The sequence below is a fragment of the Neofelis nebulosa genome, chromosome 1, assembly GCF_028018385.1.
Source record: "Neofelis nebulosa isolate mNeoNeb1 chromosome 1, mNeoNeb1.pri, whole genome shotgun sequence".
Taxonomy (NCBI): domain Eukaryota; kingdom Metazoa; phylum Chordata; class Mammalia; order Carnivora; family Felidae; genus Neofelis; species Neofelis nebulosa.
Window position 1 is genome coordinate 41126167 of NC_080782.1, and position 18375 is coordinate 41144541.

An 18375-nucleotide genomic window follows, 5' to 3' on the forward strand; every position below is an offset into this window, starting at 1 on the left:
GTGTGTAGTACCCTAGATTAAATGAATCTAATATATGCTTTTTCCTTTTAAAATTCTTCTCTAGGTATAGTTCTGAGTCAGGTTAGACATAATGGCATTTAGTGGCTCTGTAGATCTTTAAGCAAATTTGTTAATGTCAGTATTGTCTCTGCCACTGAAAAGCCATCTGATCCATTCTGCTACACCCCCCCCCCCGATTTTTATAAACATGTTCTCTCAGCTGGGTCAATATGCATAGAATGGGATGGGGAAAATATTTAGTGCTAAGCAGCCTGCCTTCTCTTATTATGACAGGGGACATTTAAATGACATTTGTCATTTTAAGGGAGCAGTTTTTCTCCAAAGGAGGAGCTGGTCCAAAGCTGCTCTGGGGAAAATCAATTATACTACCTTGAATGGAAATGGGCATTTCTCCTCCAGATGTCTGTTGTGCTGTGGTCTGACCTCCTTGAAGATCTTCAAGCATTTCCAGGAGAAATACAGTTCATGCAACGCAGCATCACTTCTCAGAGCTCAGTTGTTTTCTCCAGCAAGGATTAAGGCAGGTAAGAAGTAACTTGGACTTTCAAAATCAGTGTTGCAAACTGGAAGCCAATAGTGCAAATGTTGCCTTCAGACACATGTCATTTGACTCACACAATATTTTAAAAATCAGGACATTTTTACATACAAATGAAGATTAGTTGCTTCTTAGAAAAATCAAGCCATATGGCAATATAGGGCCTGTATTCTGGCATGTCACCAAGGGGCAGGGGCCCAGTCTTTGTCCTCTTTAGATGAGGTGCACTCTCCTCAGGTCACTACAGGCCCCTGACTCCCCACCCCTCTGGACCCCTCCACTAGGCCTGTTTACATGACTTGCCTGTCCCATGCAGGCATTTGAATTGATGACTTCTTACTTAAAATGTTATCTATAGCTCATATTAAAGCATCGATCTCTTATGTTTACTTTTTTAATGTTTATTTATTTTTGAGAGAGTGTGTGCAAGTGGGGTGGGGTAGAGGGCAGAGAGAGAGAGAGAGAGAGAGAGAGAGAGAGAGAGAGAGAATCCCAAGCAGGCTCCATGCTGTCAGCTCAGAGCCCCACACAGGTCTTGAGCTCACGAACCAAACAGTTAGATCATGACCTGATAGGAAATTAAGAGTTGGACGTCTGGGGTGCCTGTGTGGCTTAGTCGGTTGGGCATCCAACTTCGGCTCGGGTCATGGTCTCACGGTTCGTGGGTTTGAGCCCCACATTGGGCTCTGTTCTGACAGCTCAGAGCCTGGAGCCTGCTTCAGATTCTGTGCCACCCTCTCTCTCTGCTCCTCTCCCATATTCTCTCTCTCTCAAAAATAAATAAACATTAAAAAATTAAAATAAAAAAAAAGAATTGGACACCTAACCCACTGAGTCACCCAGGTACCCCTCTCTCATGTTTAAATAATAGGTCTGCTTTTTACCCAGCCCATGTAGATTAGATTGCTAGATTATCCTTACAGAAATCTAATTTGTAATTAGCAATACTCTCCTAAATTGCTATGTTGATTAAGTTCTTAGTGTGATAAATGTTCTATAATGTACATATTATTTCTCTTCCAAGTCACTCCCTGTCTTAGACACTAGTATGTTTTGATAGGTGTCTTTGAGGAGTTGTCACTATATTGTGAAAATCAGTATTTAGTAAAATTTCACTTAGGTTTTTTTTTTTGTTATTCTTTTAGGTTTGCTTGTTGATTTACTTCTTTGAATTTTATTTTATTTTTAATGACTTATTTTTAAAATATTTTTATTCATTTTTGAGAGAGAGGGAAGGGGAGGGGCAGAGAGTGAGGGAAACACAGAATCAGAAACAGGCTCCAGGCTCCGAAAGCTTTCAGCACAGAGCCCAACACGGGGCTTGAGAACCTTGAGATCATGACCGGAGCCTATGTTGGAGGCTTAACTGATGGAGCCACCCAGGTGCCCCCACTTCTTTGACTTTTAGATTCTGCTGTAATCTCTGACCTCCAGGCATGGTGAATGAATGGAGTTCTGATATGTTAATGAGATAAAGGTCTCATTAGAATTAATCAGAGAAAGACAGGCACAGAGAGAGACAGGCTGCAGAGAGAGCCAGCATTATCAGCAATAAGGGAAGTAAGGGTTCTCTCAGAGCACTAGGTTCTTTCCCTGGAGTAACAGAATGCTTCCCTTCCCGCCCCTCTTCCTAATCTCCTACATTTTAACTTTACAAATGACTTTTTTTTTTTTAACTAAAGGAAAAAAAACCCAGCAGATTCTTTCCACTGCCACATCTAGGAACTAAAAATTACCATGTTTATCTGGAAACACATCCTTCAATTCTTCTCCTAAAGTTGGCTACTGTTCATGTTTATATTTCCTACAGCTACTACACATCTTATTACTTCCAACATGAAATATTTGAGTATCTCCTGTATTCCTGCCATTAGGACAGCCACAGGGAAATAGTTATGAACCCAGGATAATGCCAGTCTGTGAAAACCACCACCTCAAACTCTTGGAGTGCTCACCCTGAAACTCATGTAAATGGGGCAGATGGACAGATTGGTAATGAATAAGTAACACACTGGTACAGATGCCACAAAACAGGTATGAACAGAATGCTCTGTGAACTCAAGGGAAGGGATAAGTTATTCTGCCAGGAGAAGCTTCTTGGGAGAAGAGGAACAGGAGTTTGAAGGATGACTAGTTTTGCCCAAACAGGAAGAAAAGTGGGTACTCCAGGCAGAGGAAAGAGCCTATGTGAAAGGCCCAAATCTCGATGCACATGTAGCCTGTTGAGGAAATGATGGGAAAGCTAGTATGGCTAAAGTGAATAGTAATACCAGAGCATTTCAGAGGACGTTTGCAACAATCCATTACAGTAAGAAATGCAGCTGAAACTTGGGTGGTAGTAGAATGGATGAAGGGGGGCTAAATTCAGGGTACAGGTGGAAGATGAAGGAACGGTAGCAGTCAGGGGCAACTGAAGTTTCCTCTGTGGGAGCATCTCTGCACGCTAACAATATTAGAGGGCAAAACACAAGAGGCAGCACATCTGGGGTCAGCCAGCAGGGCTGGGACACTAGGAGGCTGATGAATGATCTCTTTGGTGAAATCCAAATGGATGGTCTTCGTTTTTTTTTCTGATATGACTTTTTCCCTTTCTTCCTTGAAATGCTTTTCTCTTATTTTCTAATCGCCTTCCTACATTCCTTTTTACCTATGTGATCCTTCCTTCTCAGGCTTGCAGAGGAAAAGGAATGACTGAGGGAGGCTATCTGTTGTCAGCTCACTGTTCGTATCTCATGTCTATGCTCTTTCACTCTGGTAATTTTCTATTTCACAGCCCCTCAATTACCACCTATGGACTAACTTCTAACTCCATGTCTGCCTCAATCTTTCTCTGGGTTCCAGACTTTTGTGCAACTGCCTAGGACATTTCCATCAGGGCACAGGCACTTCAAACTCAACATCCAAAACTGCTCTCATCTTCCCTGGCTCTCATGGATGTCCCATCTCAGCCAGTGGCCCTCCATCTACTTGGTTTCTGACTCCTCTCAAGTCTAAGTTCCATGCGACCATTTCAGGCTTGGTTACCACTAACACAGTGAGTGGCTCACACATAGCACTCAAATATTGGTACAGTAAATGAATGAGGCAGAATGGGCTCTTATGTGTCTGGTTTCTGTCAACCCTCCTGGGAAAAAATGTCATCCTCTACCTTTCTCCCATCCCACTTTAGCTTCCGTTAATCAAATTAGTTTCCATTTGCTTCAGAAAGCCTTCCCTGACTACTACCCCACCTCCCTGGTCTGCTAAGTTCCATAATTTCCTGTATACACCCTAATCATAGCACACAGCATGTAGTTTCCATGAGCGCCAATGTCACCAACCAGCTCCATGAGGGATAAAGCAGGATCTTCTTTATACCCTGGTGCCTATTTGCTTGATGGAAGGAAGCTAGCAAAGAAGGAAGAACAGACTGGCAGATATTCTGTAGGAAATGTCCAGAACATATTTGGAAATGAGTATGGAGCTTACAAGAGGGCTATGGCAGACAGAGATCTGAATTATCCATGGTGATGCCACTGGGGTGATCATTCTCACTCTGGAAAATGTGTGAGGGACAAACTCTTCTAGGTGTATAGGGGCTGAGATGGGAGACAGTCCTGGGTATGAGACAGCAAAGAGAGTGGGGACTGTGATGAATTAGCAATAACAGCCGTGTGGAAAGGGGATAAGCTATAGCTGCTATGCAGAAGTACTGGCCCAGTGTAGCCAGATCTTCTGACTTTTTTCTCCAAAAGGAGCCAGAAATCCCTATTTTTTAATGAGTGAGAAGTCTCCCACATTTTAAACTAAACACTGGGCCATATTCAGGCAGTGGCTTGGCAATTTGTGACTCCTGGTATAAAACATTAAGAAAAGCAGATTTACAAACTATGACACTGCATATATATTGATGATGGGAAGAAAAACAGGCCACAATTCAAAAGGGGGACAGAAAAGATCTACAAGAACATGCTCATTAGCCACTAGCTGAGTTAATCTAGGAAACATATTTGAGGAAAGAGGACAATTTATAAAGAGGGCTGTCAAGTAGTGAATATTGGATCAGGTCCTTAGTCTGATTTTGGAGTAGGAATGAGCTCTGTGAAAGAGGTCCAGTATTGAAAAATGAGGGATTTCTTTAATAGTAGTAGATAAATTTTTAGAGACTTGGGGTACAGTCTCAGCTATACATATCACTACAGAAATGAACATCATAAAATCCAAGTGTGAAAATATGTCCAAGTCACCTCAACAATGAATCACACCATTTAATAAACTAATTTTAATCATTAGACAATACTTTAAATTATATTAAAATTAATTTTATACCATGAGCATTGTGTGAACTTATGAACATAATATGGACTTATTTCATTAAATCCAGTTAAGATCACATGAAGTGATTTTTTTTACTCCCATTTTACAGACCAAGAAACTAAGGTTGAGAAAGGTTCATTTGTTCATTCATTTATTCATTCAGTTGACAAATATTTATTGGATTTAAAACATTTTTTAATGTTCCCTTTGGGAGAGAGAGGGAGAGAGAGAGAGGGCACGAGTCTGAGTGGAGGAGGGGTAGAGAGCAAGGGAGAGAGAGAGAATCCCAACCAGGCTCTGTGCTGCCAGCACAGGACCCAACTCCGGGATCGATCTCATGGACCATGAGATCGTGACCTGAGCGAAAATCAAGAGTCAGACCCTTAACCAACTGAGCCACCCAGGTGCCCCTAACATTTATTTGATTTACTATGCTGGGCATACAGTACTGCACAAAGAAGACAAAATCCCTGTCCTCAAAGAGTTTTAATCCTTGTGAAACCAAGTAGACACAGAAGTACAGTAAGTAGCCTTCCTATCAGACATGGCGCTTTCTTTGAATCCAGGCCTTCTATTAATTCTCAGCTACAAAGCTTCCAGCAAGCAGCCAATACTCTTTAATAATAACAGTTTTACAGAGCCAGCAGGGGGCAGACCTATGACTCAGACAATGAAAGTTCTCAGGACAGCTAAGTAGTCACTGGCTTGCTTCCCAGCCACGTGATCTCAGCTGAGCTCCCTCTGCAGTTGGATTTCCTGCCCTGTGGTCCTGCCCTGTGACACTAGAGATGATAATACCTGCTCTGTCCATGGAAGAGTCGCAGTGAAAATACAGCAGGAAATAAGATTTTAAGAGGTGAAAGTTCTTATGAAATCCTATGTATATATTTGTATAATGCTTGGTATATTATACAAAAAACTTTCAAGTAAATATAAACACAGTGTAATTTGTAATACTATACAAATAGCCAAATGCAAATATAAATCAACCAATGGTGAAATTCCCAGCAATTTCAGAAAATCTGGAGTATTGTTCTGGATTGTTGAGTTAGCTTTAAGATTGCTAATGTAACGAGAAGTGTCATTTAATTGCCTTAGAAGCATTTCCTTATAGCTGGACACAGAGGGGCAGAGGCAAACAGACCCAGATACATGAAGAGTCACTGAGAAGAGCTGACCTCCAGGGAGGAAAGTCACTGAAGAAGTATTTGTTAATTGCCTACCATGTCTGTTTTATTCATTGCCGTATTGTCAGTGCCTGGGACAAACTTCCTGCTCTGAAAATGTTTGCATTCCAACAAGGGATACAATTACTATATAGATGTGTTTATGGTAGGTAGTAAGTGCTACACAGAAAAGAAGCACTGAATGATGGTGGGGGGGTGGAAGGGAGAGAGCAAGTATTAGTTAGGATAATTAAAGCCAGCTGCATCAATAAACAAATCATGCAATCTCAGTGGCTGAACCAACAAAGGTTTCTATTCTCATAAAGTCTGATTGGTGTCGGTGACTCAGGGACCTAGGCCGTCTCCACCTTACTTCTGGGTTCTCCAAGGCAGAAGAAGAAAGGAGGGATAGAGGAGCTACACTGATTCTGAATAAAGTGAAAATGCAGCGTGGTGGATCTCAGGGGGAAGAAGATTCCAGACAGAAAAAGCAAGCAAACAAACAAAAAACATCAAGGACAAAACCTGAGGCAAGTTCTGGTGTCTGGTCTGACATGTAAGAAGCTTAGAAGTTGTTACTCCATTCTCAGGAGAAGTAAAAAAGACGAACAAACTGAAAAAAATCAAATATTCTTAGATTCGTAAGAGAAATGAAGTTACAGCACAAACCACTACATCCATATTGGAGAGACCAACAGATGAATATAGAGAATCACACCTTGGCAGAGCAGAAGCCTCTGTAGGAAACAGTGTTGGGGTGGGAACATCTGAATTGTACTTGATGAATTGCTGGAGGACCCGTGCGGACAACTCAGAGTTAAAAACTCCGGGGAGACCCAGCCATTAGAGAGTCCGCACATTTTGTGAGTTTTACCTCCTGGATCTCTACCAGGTCCTCACAGTGAATACTGGAGAAAAATCCTCTACTGCTTTTAAAAGAAACCATTTTTAAACATGCTAAAGCATTGTGTTCTTCTAACAAGGTGCGACCTCAGGAGAAACTATTTAACCTGAGCCTAACCTGCTGGGATTTTATTAGGGCCTAACTGATCTAGAGGAAAGGAAATCTCCAACTCCAGCACACTCTAACCACCCTGTCCCACTTAATGGAAGAGGAAAAAAAAAAAAGCCCTGAAAAGTACACGTGAAGTTCACAGGCCAGAGGCAGAGGCTCACTAAAGGCCCAACAATCACCATAAAATGTTTCCCTGCCCACTGTACCTTACCACACATAATAAAAGGCCTATTTCCAAAATTCCTCTTACCTAGCAAAATATGCCTGGCTATGAGGAAAATATTACAAGGCATACTAAAAGGCCAAAAAATAAAGTCAAACAAACAACAACAAAACAAACAAACCAACCAACCCCAAAGACACAGTTGGAAGAGAGAGCAAGTATCACAACCAGATTCATATATGCCAGGGATGTTGGAATTACCAGATCAGGAATTTAAAGCAACTGTGATTAATATGCTAAGGGCTCTAATGAATAAAGTAGACAACATGCAAGAATAAATGCAATGTAAACAGAGAGGTGGAAATTCTAAGACCCAAAAAGAAATGCTAGAGATCACTGTAACAGAAATGAAGCATGTTTCGATGGGCTTGTAGTAGATGGACATGACTGAGGAAAGAATCTCTGAGATTGAGGATATATCAATAGAAACCTCCAAAACTGAAAAGTATACGGAAAAAAAAAAAGGCTAAAAAAAGATAACCAGCATAGAATATCCAAGAACTTTGGGACAACTACAAAAAATGTAACATACATGTAATAGGAATAACAGGAGAGTAGAAAGAAGAAAACAGAAGAATTATTTAAAACAACAAATGAGAATTTCTTCAAATTAATGTCAGATACCAAACTATATATCCAGGAAGTTCAAAGAACACCAGACAAGACAAATACCAAAAAAACCCAAAAAACAAAACCCTACGCCTAGGCACATAATTTTAAACTACAGAAAATGAAAGAGTAAGAAAAAAATCCTAAAAGAAATCAAAGGAAAAAATATCTTACCTATAGAGGAGCAAAAATCAGAACTATATCTCACTTCTCCTCAGAAACGATGCAAGGAAGAGGAGAGTGGAGTCAAATATGTAAAGTGTTGAGAAAAAGAGCTACCAATTTAGAATTCTGTGCCATGAGAAATTAAGACTTTCTTAGACAAATAAAAATGGAAAAAAATTGTTGCCAGTAGATTTGCTTTGCAAGAGATGTTAGGAGTTCTTCAGGGAGAAGGAAAATGGTTAATAGATTAGAAACTCAGATCTACTTAAAGAAAGGGAGAACACTGGAGAAGGAATAAGTAAAGGTAAAATAAAATCTCCTATTTTTCTTAATTGATCTAACAAATAACTGCTCAAAATAGTAACAGCAGTGCTTTATTCAACTATGTATGTTTATGAGTGTGTATATACGTGTGTGTGTGTGTGTATACACTTATGTGTGCTTGTACATACATAAAATAAATGATATAAATAAATATGTATATATGTATATATATACACACACACACTTATGTGTGCTTATACATATTTTATACATAAAATAAATGATATCAATGCGACAAGGGGCCAGAAGAATTTGTATTATTTTGTCATCAGAGGGTACTCACACTACCTGTGAAGCAGTATAGTGTTAACTGAAAGCAGACTTGGATTACTTGTAATGCGTATTGCAAACTCTAGGCCAACTACTAAAAAAGAAGTTTAACTGATATGTAAGAAAGCAGAGAAAATGGAATCAATGCTTTTCGACATTATATTGGAAGTCCTAGCTAATGCAATAAAGAAAACCAAGGAAAAAAAGGCATACACATTGGGAAGAAATAAAACTCTCTTTGTGTGCAAATGACATGATTGGCTATGTAGAAATCCCCAAGAGAATCAACTAAACCCTCCTCCCACCCCTAGAGCTCAAAAGTGATTACAGCAAGATTGCAGGATGCACAGTTAATATACAGAAGCCAATTATTTTCCTACACATACTAGCAATGAACAAGTGGAATTAAAAGCACAATACCACTCACCTTAGCACCCTCTGAAAATGAAACACTTCGGTATAAATCTGACAAAATATGTAAAAGATCTATATGAGGAGAAACCAAAACTCTGACGAAAGAAATCAAAGCACTAAGTAAAAGGAGAGAGATTCCAAGTACTTGGATAGGAAGATTCAAGATGTCAGCTCCTTCCAACTTGATCTGTAGATTCAATGTGATCCCAGTCAAAATCCCAGCATTATTTTGTAGCTATCAACAAACTGATTATAAAGTTTACCTGGAGAGGCAAGAGACCCAGAATGGCCAAGACAATACTGAAGTAGAAGAACAAAGAGGGCTGACACTACTCAACTTTAAGTCTTACTCTATAATTTTTTAAAAATTTATTCATTCTGAGACAGACAGAGAGAGTGAGCAGGGGAGGGACAGAAAGAGAGGGAGAGAGAGAATCCCAAGCAGTCTCCACACTGTCAGCTCGGAGCCTGATATGGGGCTTGAACTTCCAAAATGTGAGATCATGATCTGAGCCAAAACCAAGAGTCGGACGCTTAACCGACTGAGCCACCCAGGCACCTGTAAGTCTTAACTCTAACGCTGAAGTAATCAAGACAGTGTGGTACCGGTGGAAAAATAGAGGGATCAATGGGACAGAATATAGAGCCCAGAAATAGATTCACACAAATATAGTCAACTGATCTTTGACAAAGGAGGAAAGGCAACACAAAGAGGCACAGATAGTCTTTTTGACAAATGGTGCTGGAGCAGCTGGGCATCTGCATGCAAAAATCAATCAATCAGTCTAGACACAGACCTTATACCTTCCACAAAAATTAACTGAAAATGGATCAGAGACTTCAATATGAAATGCAAAACTATAAAACTCCTAGAAGATAACAAGAAAACCTAAATGATGTTGGGTATGGCAATGACTTTTTAGTTATAATTCCAAAGCACTATCCATGAAATAAATAATTGATAAGCTGGACTACATTAAAATTAAAAACTTCTGCTTTGTAAAAGACAACATCAAGAGAATGAGAAGACAAGTCACAGACTGACAGCAATATTTACAAAAGACATCTGATAAAGGATTATTTTCCAAAATGTACACAATTTCTTTTTTTTCCAAAATGTACAAAATATTCTTAAAAGTCAATAATAAGGAAGCAAACAACTCAATTTAAAAATGGGCCAAAAATCTTAACAGACTACCTCACTGAGGAAGACATACAGGGACACCTGGGTGGCTCAGTCAGTTTAGTGACTGACTCTCGATTTTAGCTCAGGTCGTGATCTCATGGTAGGGAGATCAAGCCCCGCATCTGGTTCCGTGCTGAACGTGGAACCTGTTTAAGATTCTCTCTCTCTCTCTCTCTCTCTCTCTCTCTCTCTCTCTCCCTCTGCTCCCCTCCCCCATTCACACACACACACTCTCTCTAAAATTAAAAAAATTAATCATAAAAAAGATATACGGATGGCAAATAAGATGTCCTATATCATATGTCATCAGGGAAATGCAAATTAAAATGAGGTGCCGGGGCGCCTGGGTGGCGCAGTCGGTTAAGCGTCCGACTTCAGCCAGGTCACGATCTCGTGGTCCGTGAGTTCGAGCCCCGCGTCAGGCTCTGGGCTGATGGCTCGGAGCCTGGAGCCTGTTTCCGATTCTGTGTCTCCCTCTCTCTCTGCCCCTCCCCCGTTCATGCTATGTCTCTCTCTGTCCCAAAAATAAAATAAAAAAAATAAAATAAAAAAAAAAATAAAATGAGGTGCCACTACCCGCTTATCAGAATAGCCAAAATCCAGAACACTGACAATACCGAATGCTGACAAGGCATTCTGATCCATTGCTGGTGGTGATGCAAAATGGTACAGTCACTTTGGAAGTTGGCAGTTCCTTACAAAACTAAACATACTCTTACCATGCAATCCAGTAATTGTATTCCTTGACATTTACCCAAAGGAGTTTAAAACTTATATCCACACAAAAACCTGCACTGGAGTGTTTATAGCAGCTTATTCATAATTGCCCCATTCTAGGAACAACCAAGATATTGTTCAGTTAGAAAAATAATAAATAAACTGTGATACATACAGACAATGGAATATTATTAGGGCTAAGAATAAATGAGCTATCAAGCTATGAAAATACATGGAGGAGGCTTAAATGCATATTACCAAGTGAAAGAAGCCCATCTACAAAGGCTGCATAGTGTATGATTCCAACTATATAACACCCTGGAAAAGGCAAAACCATGGAGACATTAAAAGGATCAGTGTTTGCCAGGGGTTAGGAGGGAAGCAGAGATGAACAGGCAGAGCACAGAGGATTTTTAGGGCAGTGAAACTACTCTGTACGCTACTACAATCATAGATGTAGATACATGTCATTATACATTTGTCCAAGCCCATAAAATATACAACACCGAGAGTGAATCCTAATGTAAACTATGGGCTTTGAGGGATAAAGGTGTGGTAGTGTGGGTTTATCGATGGAAACCAATGCACCTCTCTGATTGGCGATGTTGACAGTGAGGAGGGACTATATGGAAAATCTCTTGTGCCTTCTGCTCAATTTTGCTATGAACCTAAAACTGCTCTAAAGAAATAAATCTGAGGCACAAATGTGCTTGGCTTGTTCCAGAAATAGCAAAGAAACCGCTGTGGTTTCACTCTAGTTGAAGAGAGGAATGGAAAGAGAAGCAAGGGCCAGGCCACCACATAATGCCTCACAGGCCAAAGGAAGAAGTGTGAAGATACGGTCGTGTGGACCTATTTAGTGTCCTGGAATGATGTGTTTCTACAATCGCATAAGGAAATAGAAATAGTTGATGGTTATAAAAATGATTGTGTCAACTAAATTATGAATAGTCTCCATTTCCCAGAGAAATCTTTTAAAAATGTGTTGCTGTATCTACTTCCCTGAGTGCAGAGTTATAATTTTCTAACACTTGAGCACATTTTCTAAATATCCAAGACCCTAAGGAACTTTTCCTGTCACCCAGGAGCCACAGAGCCAGGCACCATGGATAGCCCGTTTCTCTCCTTCACCAAGCCTGATGCCTGGCCTCCCATCGGACTCCTGCCAACGGAATGCTTGTTTGTTCTGGAACTGCAAACAACCTCTGACATCCAGTAGTTCCTCAACTACTGTTTCTAAGGAGCAGCCCAACCAGTCTTTAAAAGCCATCACCTTGAAGTCCTGGAATTTTCACACCTGACATAGATTTTTAGTCTCTCTGTCTCAAAACCTGAAGCATTGCAAGTTTCATGTTACTTTAGTGAACGCTTTAACCTAAAAAAGTAACTACCAGATGAATGGTAAGGGTGAAATTACACGTACTTATCCTAAATATGGTAGGTTAGCTTCTCACAGTTAACAAAATCAATTGTATTGTAGATGTTCCGTAAATGTCGACTTCATGTTTCTGACCACATACATTGTTGACGATGAAATTCAATGACCTCTCTTGCTTACTGCAAGAAGGATCCTAACTCAGAGTTTTCAACTAAAAATGTCGTAATTCAGAATTTGCTTACAGAATTGAATAAAGGTTTTTGCATTAGGGATAAACACTGTGGGAGTACTTCTGGTGTACTGGGTTGGTGGTTTTGCACAAGATGCTTAGAATACCACAGCCCTTCCTCACAATACTTGTAAACTCTTCTGGCCCGTTTCCCAGATTTGCTTGAAAAGGGTCAGAGGACAGGCTGAAATTAATGACATATGAATGCTGAATCCCAGTTAGAGGTGTCTTTAAAGGAATCATTAGGCTAGACTTAATAAAAGGGGACTATGAGAAGAAAAAACTTGGGGCAAATTATACACTGAAGGAAAAGAAGATGTGAAACAAGGCAACTTCGGAGATGGGAGCTGATTAGTATCTCGGGAAGTGAGTTTTCTTTTTTGAATCTATGTATCTTAAAGATAATATAAATACAGTGAGACAGAGATGAATGGACACAGATGGTCACTGATCTCAGATTAGGAGTAGGGGTGTGAACATGAGGGTCCGTTCTGGTGCTATGCCCTGGGATTGTGGTTTTAGGACCCCATTCTCTTTATGAAGGAGAACGGGGCTTTTGCTTTCCCAAACAGCAGTTAACATTAGCAACAGCAGCAACAAACACCTGACTGTGCTCCCCATGTATAGTACTCGCCATATATTAATCCCTCTGTTTCATGTTCCCCATCTGTAAAGTAGGGATTACATGATTATCGAATCCCCACAATTTAGGAGGGAGGGAGGTTCAGTGAGTGACTTGCTCAAGGTCATAAGCTAGGTAGTGTCAGAAAGCGAATTCGAACCCAGTAGCCTGACTCGGAAGTGTAAACTCTCATTCCCCGCACTACGTGAGGCTCAGGGAGCAGAAGGGACATATGCAAAATGCCAGCTCTCCCTGCAGACGTATTTTACTGGAAACTCTCCCGCCCTGATGCGTCTCTTCCCACACCACCCTTAGCCTCTTCATTTGTCAGGCACAACACCTTCCTTACTTTGCTCTTGTCATTCTTCTCCCCTTCTTGCCAGAAGGTTCCAGCGGGTGGAAGACGAAAGGGAGCGGACAGCCCCCGGCACAGGCATCTTGTCTTCCTCTTAGTGACGTCGCTAATATTCACTGAAACTCCTTTATTAGATGTGTGGTTCAGTTATTCTAGAAGCATTCACTGAGCGCTCAGAGTGGGAACGTTCGTCAGGAACGCAAATATTAATTTACTTTCTAGGATACTTTTTTTTTTTTTTTTTTTTTTTTTTACCTAAGAGCCTAAACATCTCAGACAATTCTTTCTGAGTGGAAATCTTCGCCCTGCGCCTCACGGCTCAGGGCCCGCCTGAAGGGGGCAGTGGCGGCCGCCGAGTGGGCTCCGCCGGCAGGCGCGGCGGCTCGGCCATCGCTTGCTCTCGCCTGGCGCGCGGCTCTCGGCCGTGGATTAGCGCAGCTGGGGACGTGGGAGGCCGCGGGCCCCGCCCCCGGCCGGCGGCGGCGGCGGCGGCCCAGCGCGGCAGTCGGCGCTGCGAGCCGAGCGACGCGGAGGGCGCGACCGGCGGGCCGGGGCGCGGAGCTGCGCGCTATCTTTTGGCCTCCACTTCGCGCGCCGGGGCGCGGGCGACACCGCGGGTCCCTTCGGCCGCCCCGGGCTCGCGGCGCCGGGAGTCGGCGGCCGCCCGGCGGGACGCCGGGACCATGGCGCTGCGCGCCCGGGCGCTGTATGACTTTAGGTCGGAGAACCCGGGCGAGATCTCGCTGCGGGAACACGAGGTGCTGAGCCTGTGCAGCGAACAGGACATCGAGGGCTGGCTCGAGGGGGTCAACAGCCGCGGCGACCGTGGCCTCTTCCCGGCCTCGTACGTGCAGGTGATCCGCGCCCCTGAGCCCGGCCCGGCGGGCGACGGGGGTCCGGGAGCTCCAGCTCGCTACGCCAACGTGCCGCCCGGCGGCTTCGAGCCCCTGCCCGCCGCGCCGCCCGCCTCCTTCAAGCCGCCGCCCGACGCCTTCCAGCCGCTGCTGCAACCGCAGCAGGCGCCACCGCCGAGCACCTTCCAGCCGCCGGCTGCGGGCTTCCCGTACGGCGGGGGCGCCCTGCAGCCGTCGCCTCAGCAGCTCTACGGCGGCGGCTACCAGGCCAGCCAGGGCAGCGACGATGACTGGGACGACGAGTGGGACGACAGCTCCACGGTGGCCGACGAGCCCGGCGCGCTGGGCAGCGGCGCGTACCCGGACCTCGACGGCTCGTCGTCCGCGGGCGGCGCGGCCGGCCGCTACCGCCTGTCTACGCGCTCCGACCTGTCGCTGGGCTCCCGCGGCGGCCCGGCACCCCCGCAGCACCACCCGTCGGGGGCCAAGAGCTCGGCTACTGTAAGCCGCAACCTCAACCGCTTTTCCACGTTCGTCAAGTCGGGCGGTGAGGCCTTCGTGCTGGGCGAAGCATCGGGCTTCGTGAAGGACGGGGACAAGCTGTGCGTGGTGCTGGGGCCCTACGGCCCAGAGTGGCAGGAGAACCCTTACCCCTTCCAGTGCACCATCGACGACCCCACCAAACAGACCAAGTTCAAGGGCATGAAGAGCTACATCTCCTACAAGCTGGTGCCCACGCACACGCAGGTGCCGGTGCACCGGCGCTACAAGCACTTCGACTGGCTGTACGCGCGTCTGGCGGAGAAGTTCCCTGTCATCTCGGTGCCCCATCTGCCTGAGAAGCAGGCCACGGGCCGCTTCGAGGAGGACTTCATCTCCAAGCGCAGGAAGGGCCTGATCTGGTGGATGAACCACATGGCCAGCCACCCGGTGCTGGCGCAGTGCGACGTCTTCCAGCACTTCCTGACGTGCCCCAGCAGCACGGATGAGAAGGCCTGGAAACAGGGCAAGAGGAAGGCCGAGAAGGATGAGATGGTGGGCGCCAACTTCTTCCTGACCCTGAGCACGCCCCCCGCCGCCGCCCTCGACCTGCAGGAGGTGGAGAGCAAGATTGATGGCTTCAAGTGCTTCACCAAGAAGATGGACGACAGCGCGCTGCAGCTCAACCACACGGCCAACGAGTTCGCCCGCAAGCAGGTGACGGGCTTCAAGAAGGAGTATCAGAAGGTGGGCCAGTCCTTCCGCGGCCTCAGCCAGGCCTTTGAGCTGGACCAGCAGGCCTTCTCCGCCGGCCTGAACCAGGCCATCGCCTTTACCGGAGATGCCTACGACGCCATTGGCGAGCTCTTTGCCGAGCAGCCCAGGCAGGACCTGGACCCCGTCATGGACCTGTTAGCGCTGTATCAGGGGCACCTGGCCAACTTCCCCGACATCATCCACGTTCAGAAAGGTAAAGCCTGGCCGTTAGAGCAGATGGTCTGGAATGTGTTGTTGAGGCTGAAAGGGCCTCTGATTTGGACAGAAACACCAGTCTCTGTTTCAGACTGGTGTTCTATGGGTTGGGAATCAAGAAGAGATGTGGACAGCTGGCCTGTTTTTCTGAGTGTATGATGGATTGTGGGCAGGTAGCTGCCTCCTTAAAGAAATTCCAGACAGGGAGTGGGTACTCTTCAGAGAAAGTTCTGAGAGTACTTTTTATGACAGTGCTATCATTTTCGAGTTGAATGGTTGGGTAATGAGCTTCTGGGATCTGTAATCTTGTACCTAGGGTAGAATTAGAAGAGGACCCAAACCATGTTAGGCATCCATTTGAACACTGCAGGGTCACTTACTTAGTGATGGGTTTCAGGAAGCATGGAGATAATGGGGGAAGAACGGATATCTGCAAATAAAGTAAGCCCCGTATCTTCCTTCCACACCTCTCAATCCCTAGTTTGGCGGAGGAATTATAATCAGTTCTCTGAGGGTTCTAGCTGGGGCAGTTTAAGAATGTCTTGCCTAGGCTTCTTGCAACCTTTGTAGAATGAGGTTTAAAAAAAAGGCTCACTCTAATTTCAGGAAGTTTTTTCTCTTTAACATTTAGTCATTTTTGAGAGCCAGAGTGTGAGTGGGGGAGGGGCACAGAGAGCCCAGAGCCAGAGACACAGAATCCGAAGCAGGCTCCAGGCTCTGAGCTGTCAACACAGAGCCCGATGTGGGGCTCAAACCCATGAAACCATGAGATCATGACCTGAGGCAAAGTCGGACATTTAACCTACTGAGCCACCCAGGTGCCCCTAATTTCAGGAAGTTTTACGAAAATCTCTTTAAGCTCAGTCATTTTGAATTCGGAGTCTATTAACTGACTGAAGGTAAAAGAGTATCATCTAGGAAAACGATGTAGGGAAACTACAAAGAATGCACAGCATCTGAGTATCACGTCTGAAGGCGGTGTTCCTGGTTTCCCAGTGAGTTAGCTGCCCAACTCTCAGAGCTTGTTTCATTATTGTTAGTTGTTAGTGTCCCTAATTTTTGTTAAAGCACTAACCTTTGCAGATTATTTTCTTAGAAAATAAATTAGAACCGTCAAGCTTGGAGAAAATGGGGAGGTGTTGGAGTTAGGGAGGTGGTCTTGCCGGTAAATATCTTCTGTTCAGTGTGGCATTTGTGGCGGGGAGGGAGTTACCTAATCTGACTTCCTGTGATGTTGGAAACCTCCTTGGGTCGTGAGGTCTGGCCTTCAGTAAGGAGGTGCTTACCGCGTTTCCAGGTGCACCAGTCCAATTATGAACAGCCCTGATCTTTGACATATTCTTCCTTACATTGAACTAAAATTTGCCTCTCTTGTTTGTCTTTGTGTTCCCTAGACCCACAGAAAGTTGTTCTATTCCTCAACATATTGGCCCTTTACACTTTTGGAGACAGAAGTCTTGCTTCCTTCCCTTCCCTGTGCTGTTCTTCCCTCCGCCGCCTTCCAAGTGTGTGACTAGTCTTCTCACCCACCAAGGAGGGGATCCTTCCAAATCCTTGAATTTGTCCTTGGTCCTGCTAAAATGCAGTATTCTGAAACATCTGCAGTACTGATTTTGGTAGAGAATAGTAGCTTTCTTGGCAATTTACATTTTGTAAATGCAATCTAAGATTGAGGTAGCTATTTGAACAACCATATTGGATCTGCATCTATATTCCTTATGCCTTGTTTTGTGTGTAAATTGCTGTGAATCCTTGACTTTCTGGCTGGTGCTGGTGGGACTGACTCTTTGAGCCTTTCGTGCAAGACCTTATATTTAAATACCATTGTGTTATATCAATCTGGACCCATGCTGCCTTTTTACATATTTTGTGAGTTTATGCAAATTGTTGGTAAATAGTTGAAAGGGTGGAGGCAGGTACAGTCATCTGCAGGCGGACGCAGGTGACTGGCTGCTACAGGGTGGCATAGGTTTATTCACTGGCTTTACTGTCCTTCAGACCACACACAGCCTTGTCAAATGCCCTGCTGTTGAAACTATTAGAAAAGGTATGGTATTTGTTCTGAGGTCTATTATGAGTTTACAACAGTAGTTTTTGTAGTTTATCAAACTATAGTTTACTTTTTTCAAATCCTAGAATTAAAACTGTAATCTATTTCTGGGGATTTGAGAAACTTTTTTCATTAAAACCAGTACCATTTTATGTTGTCTAAACAGATTCAAGGGCACTAAACATAATCCTTAGGAAGTTCAGAAAGAAAATCAGTTAATATTAGTAAGTATAATTTGTTTCTGCTGTAGCCTTCGTGTGTAACGTACAGGGAATGTGTGTCCCTAGGTGGCAGGTCTTTAGAATGTACTGCTATTTAAAGCTATAGTGTGCGATGCAGGAGGCTAAAAAGCATTTGCTTACGACCAGTTTTTATCAAGGATGCTTGTGTATCAAGGATGCTAGTGTTGGCAATTTTTAGGAATACAGATGAGACAAATTTCGTAAGTCATGTTAAAGCTTTTTGAACATGTTCTGGATGTTCAGAACTGT

General features: G+C 44.0%; 2 protein-coding genes across 2 annotated transcripts in view; one reads left to right on the forward strand and one right to left on the reverse strand.

The window, feature by feature from the left end:
• Nucleotides 1-13810, reverse strand: part of ARL15 (ADP ribosylation factor like GTPase 15) — a 554296-nt gene extending 540486 nt beyond the window's left edge. The window contains exon 1 of the mRNA XM_058719553.1: nt 13523-13810. The gene's annotated coding sequence lies outside the window, so the exon portion shown is untranslated. The remainder of the gene's footprint in view (nt 1-13522) is intronic.
• A 189-nt stretch (nt 13811-13999) lies between these two features.
• The window catches only part of SNX18 (sorting nexin 18), a 29953-nt gene continuing 25577 nt past the window's right edge, over nt 14000-18375 (forward strand). The window contains exon 1 of the mRNA XM_058719550.1: nt 14000-15832. Coding sequence (XP_058575533.1) covers nt 14212-15832 — 1621 coding nt within the window. The 5' untranslated portion in view covers nt 14000-14211. The remainder of the gene's footprint in view (nt 15833-18375) is intronic.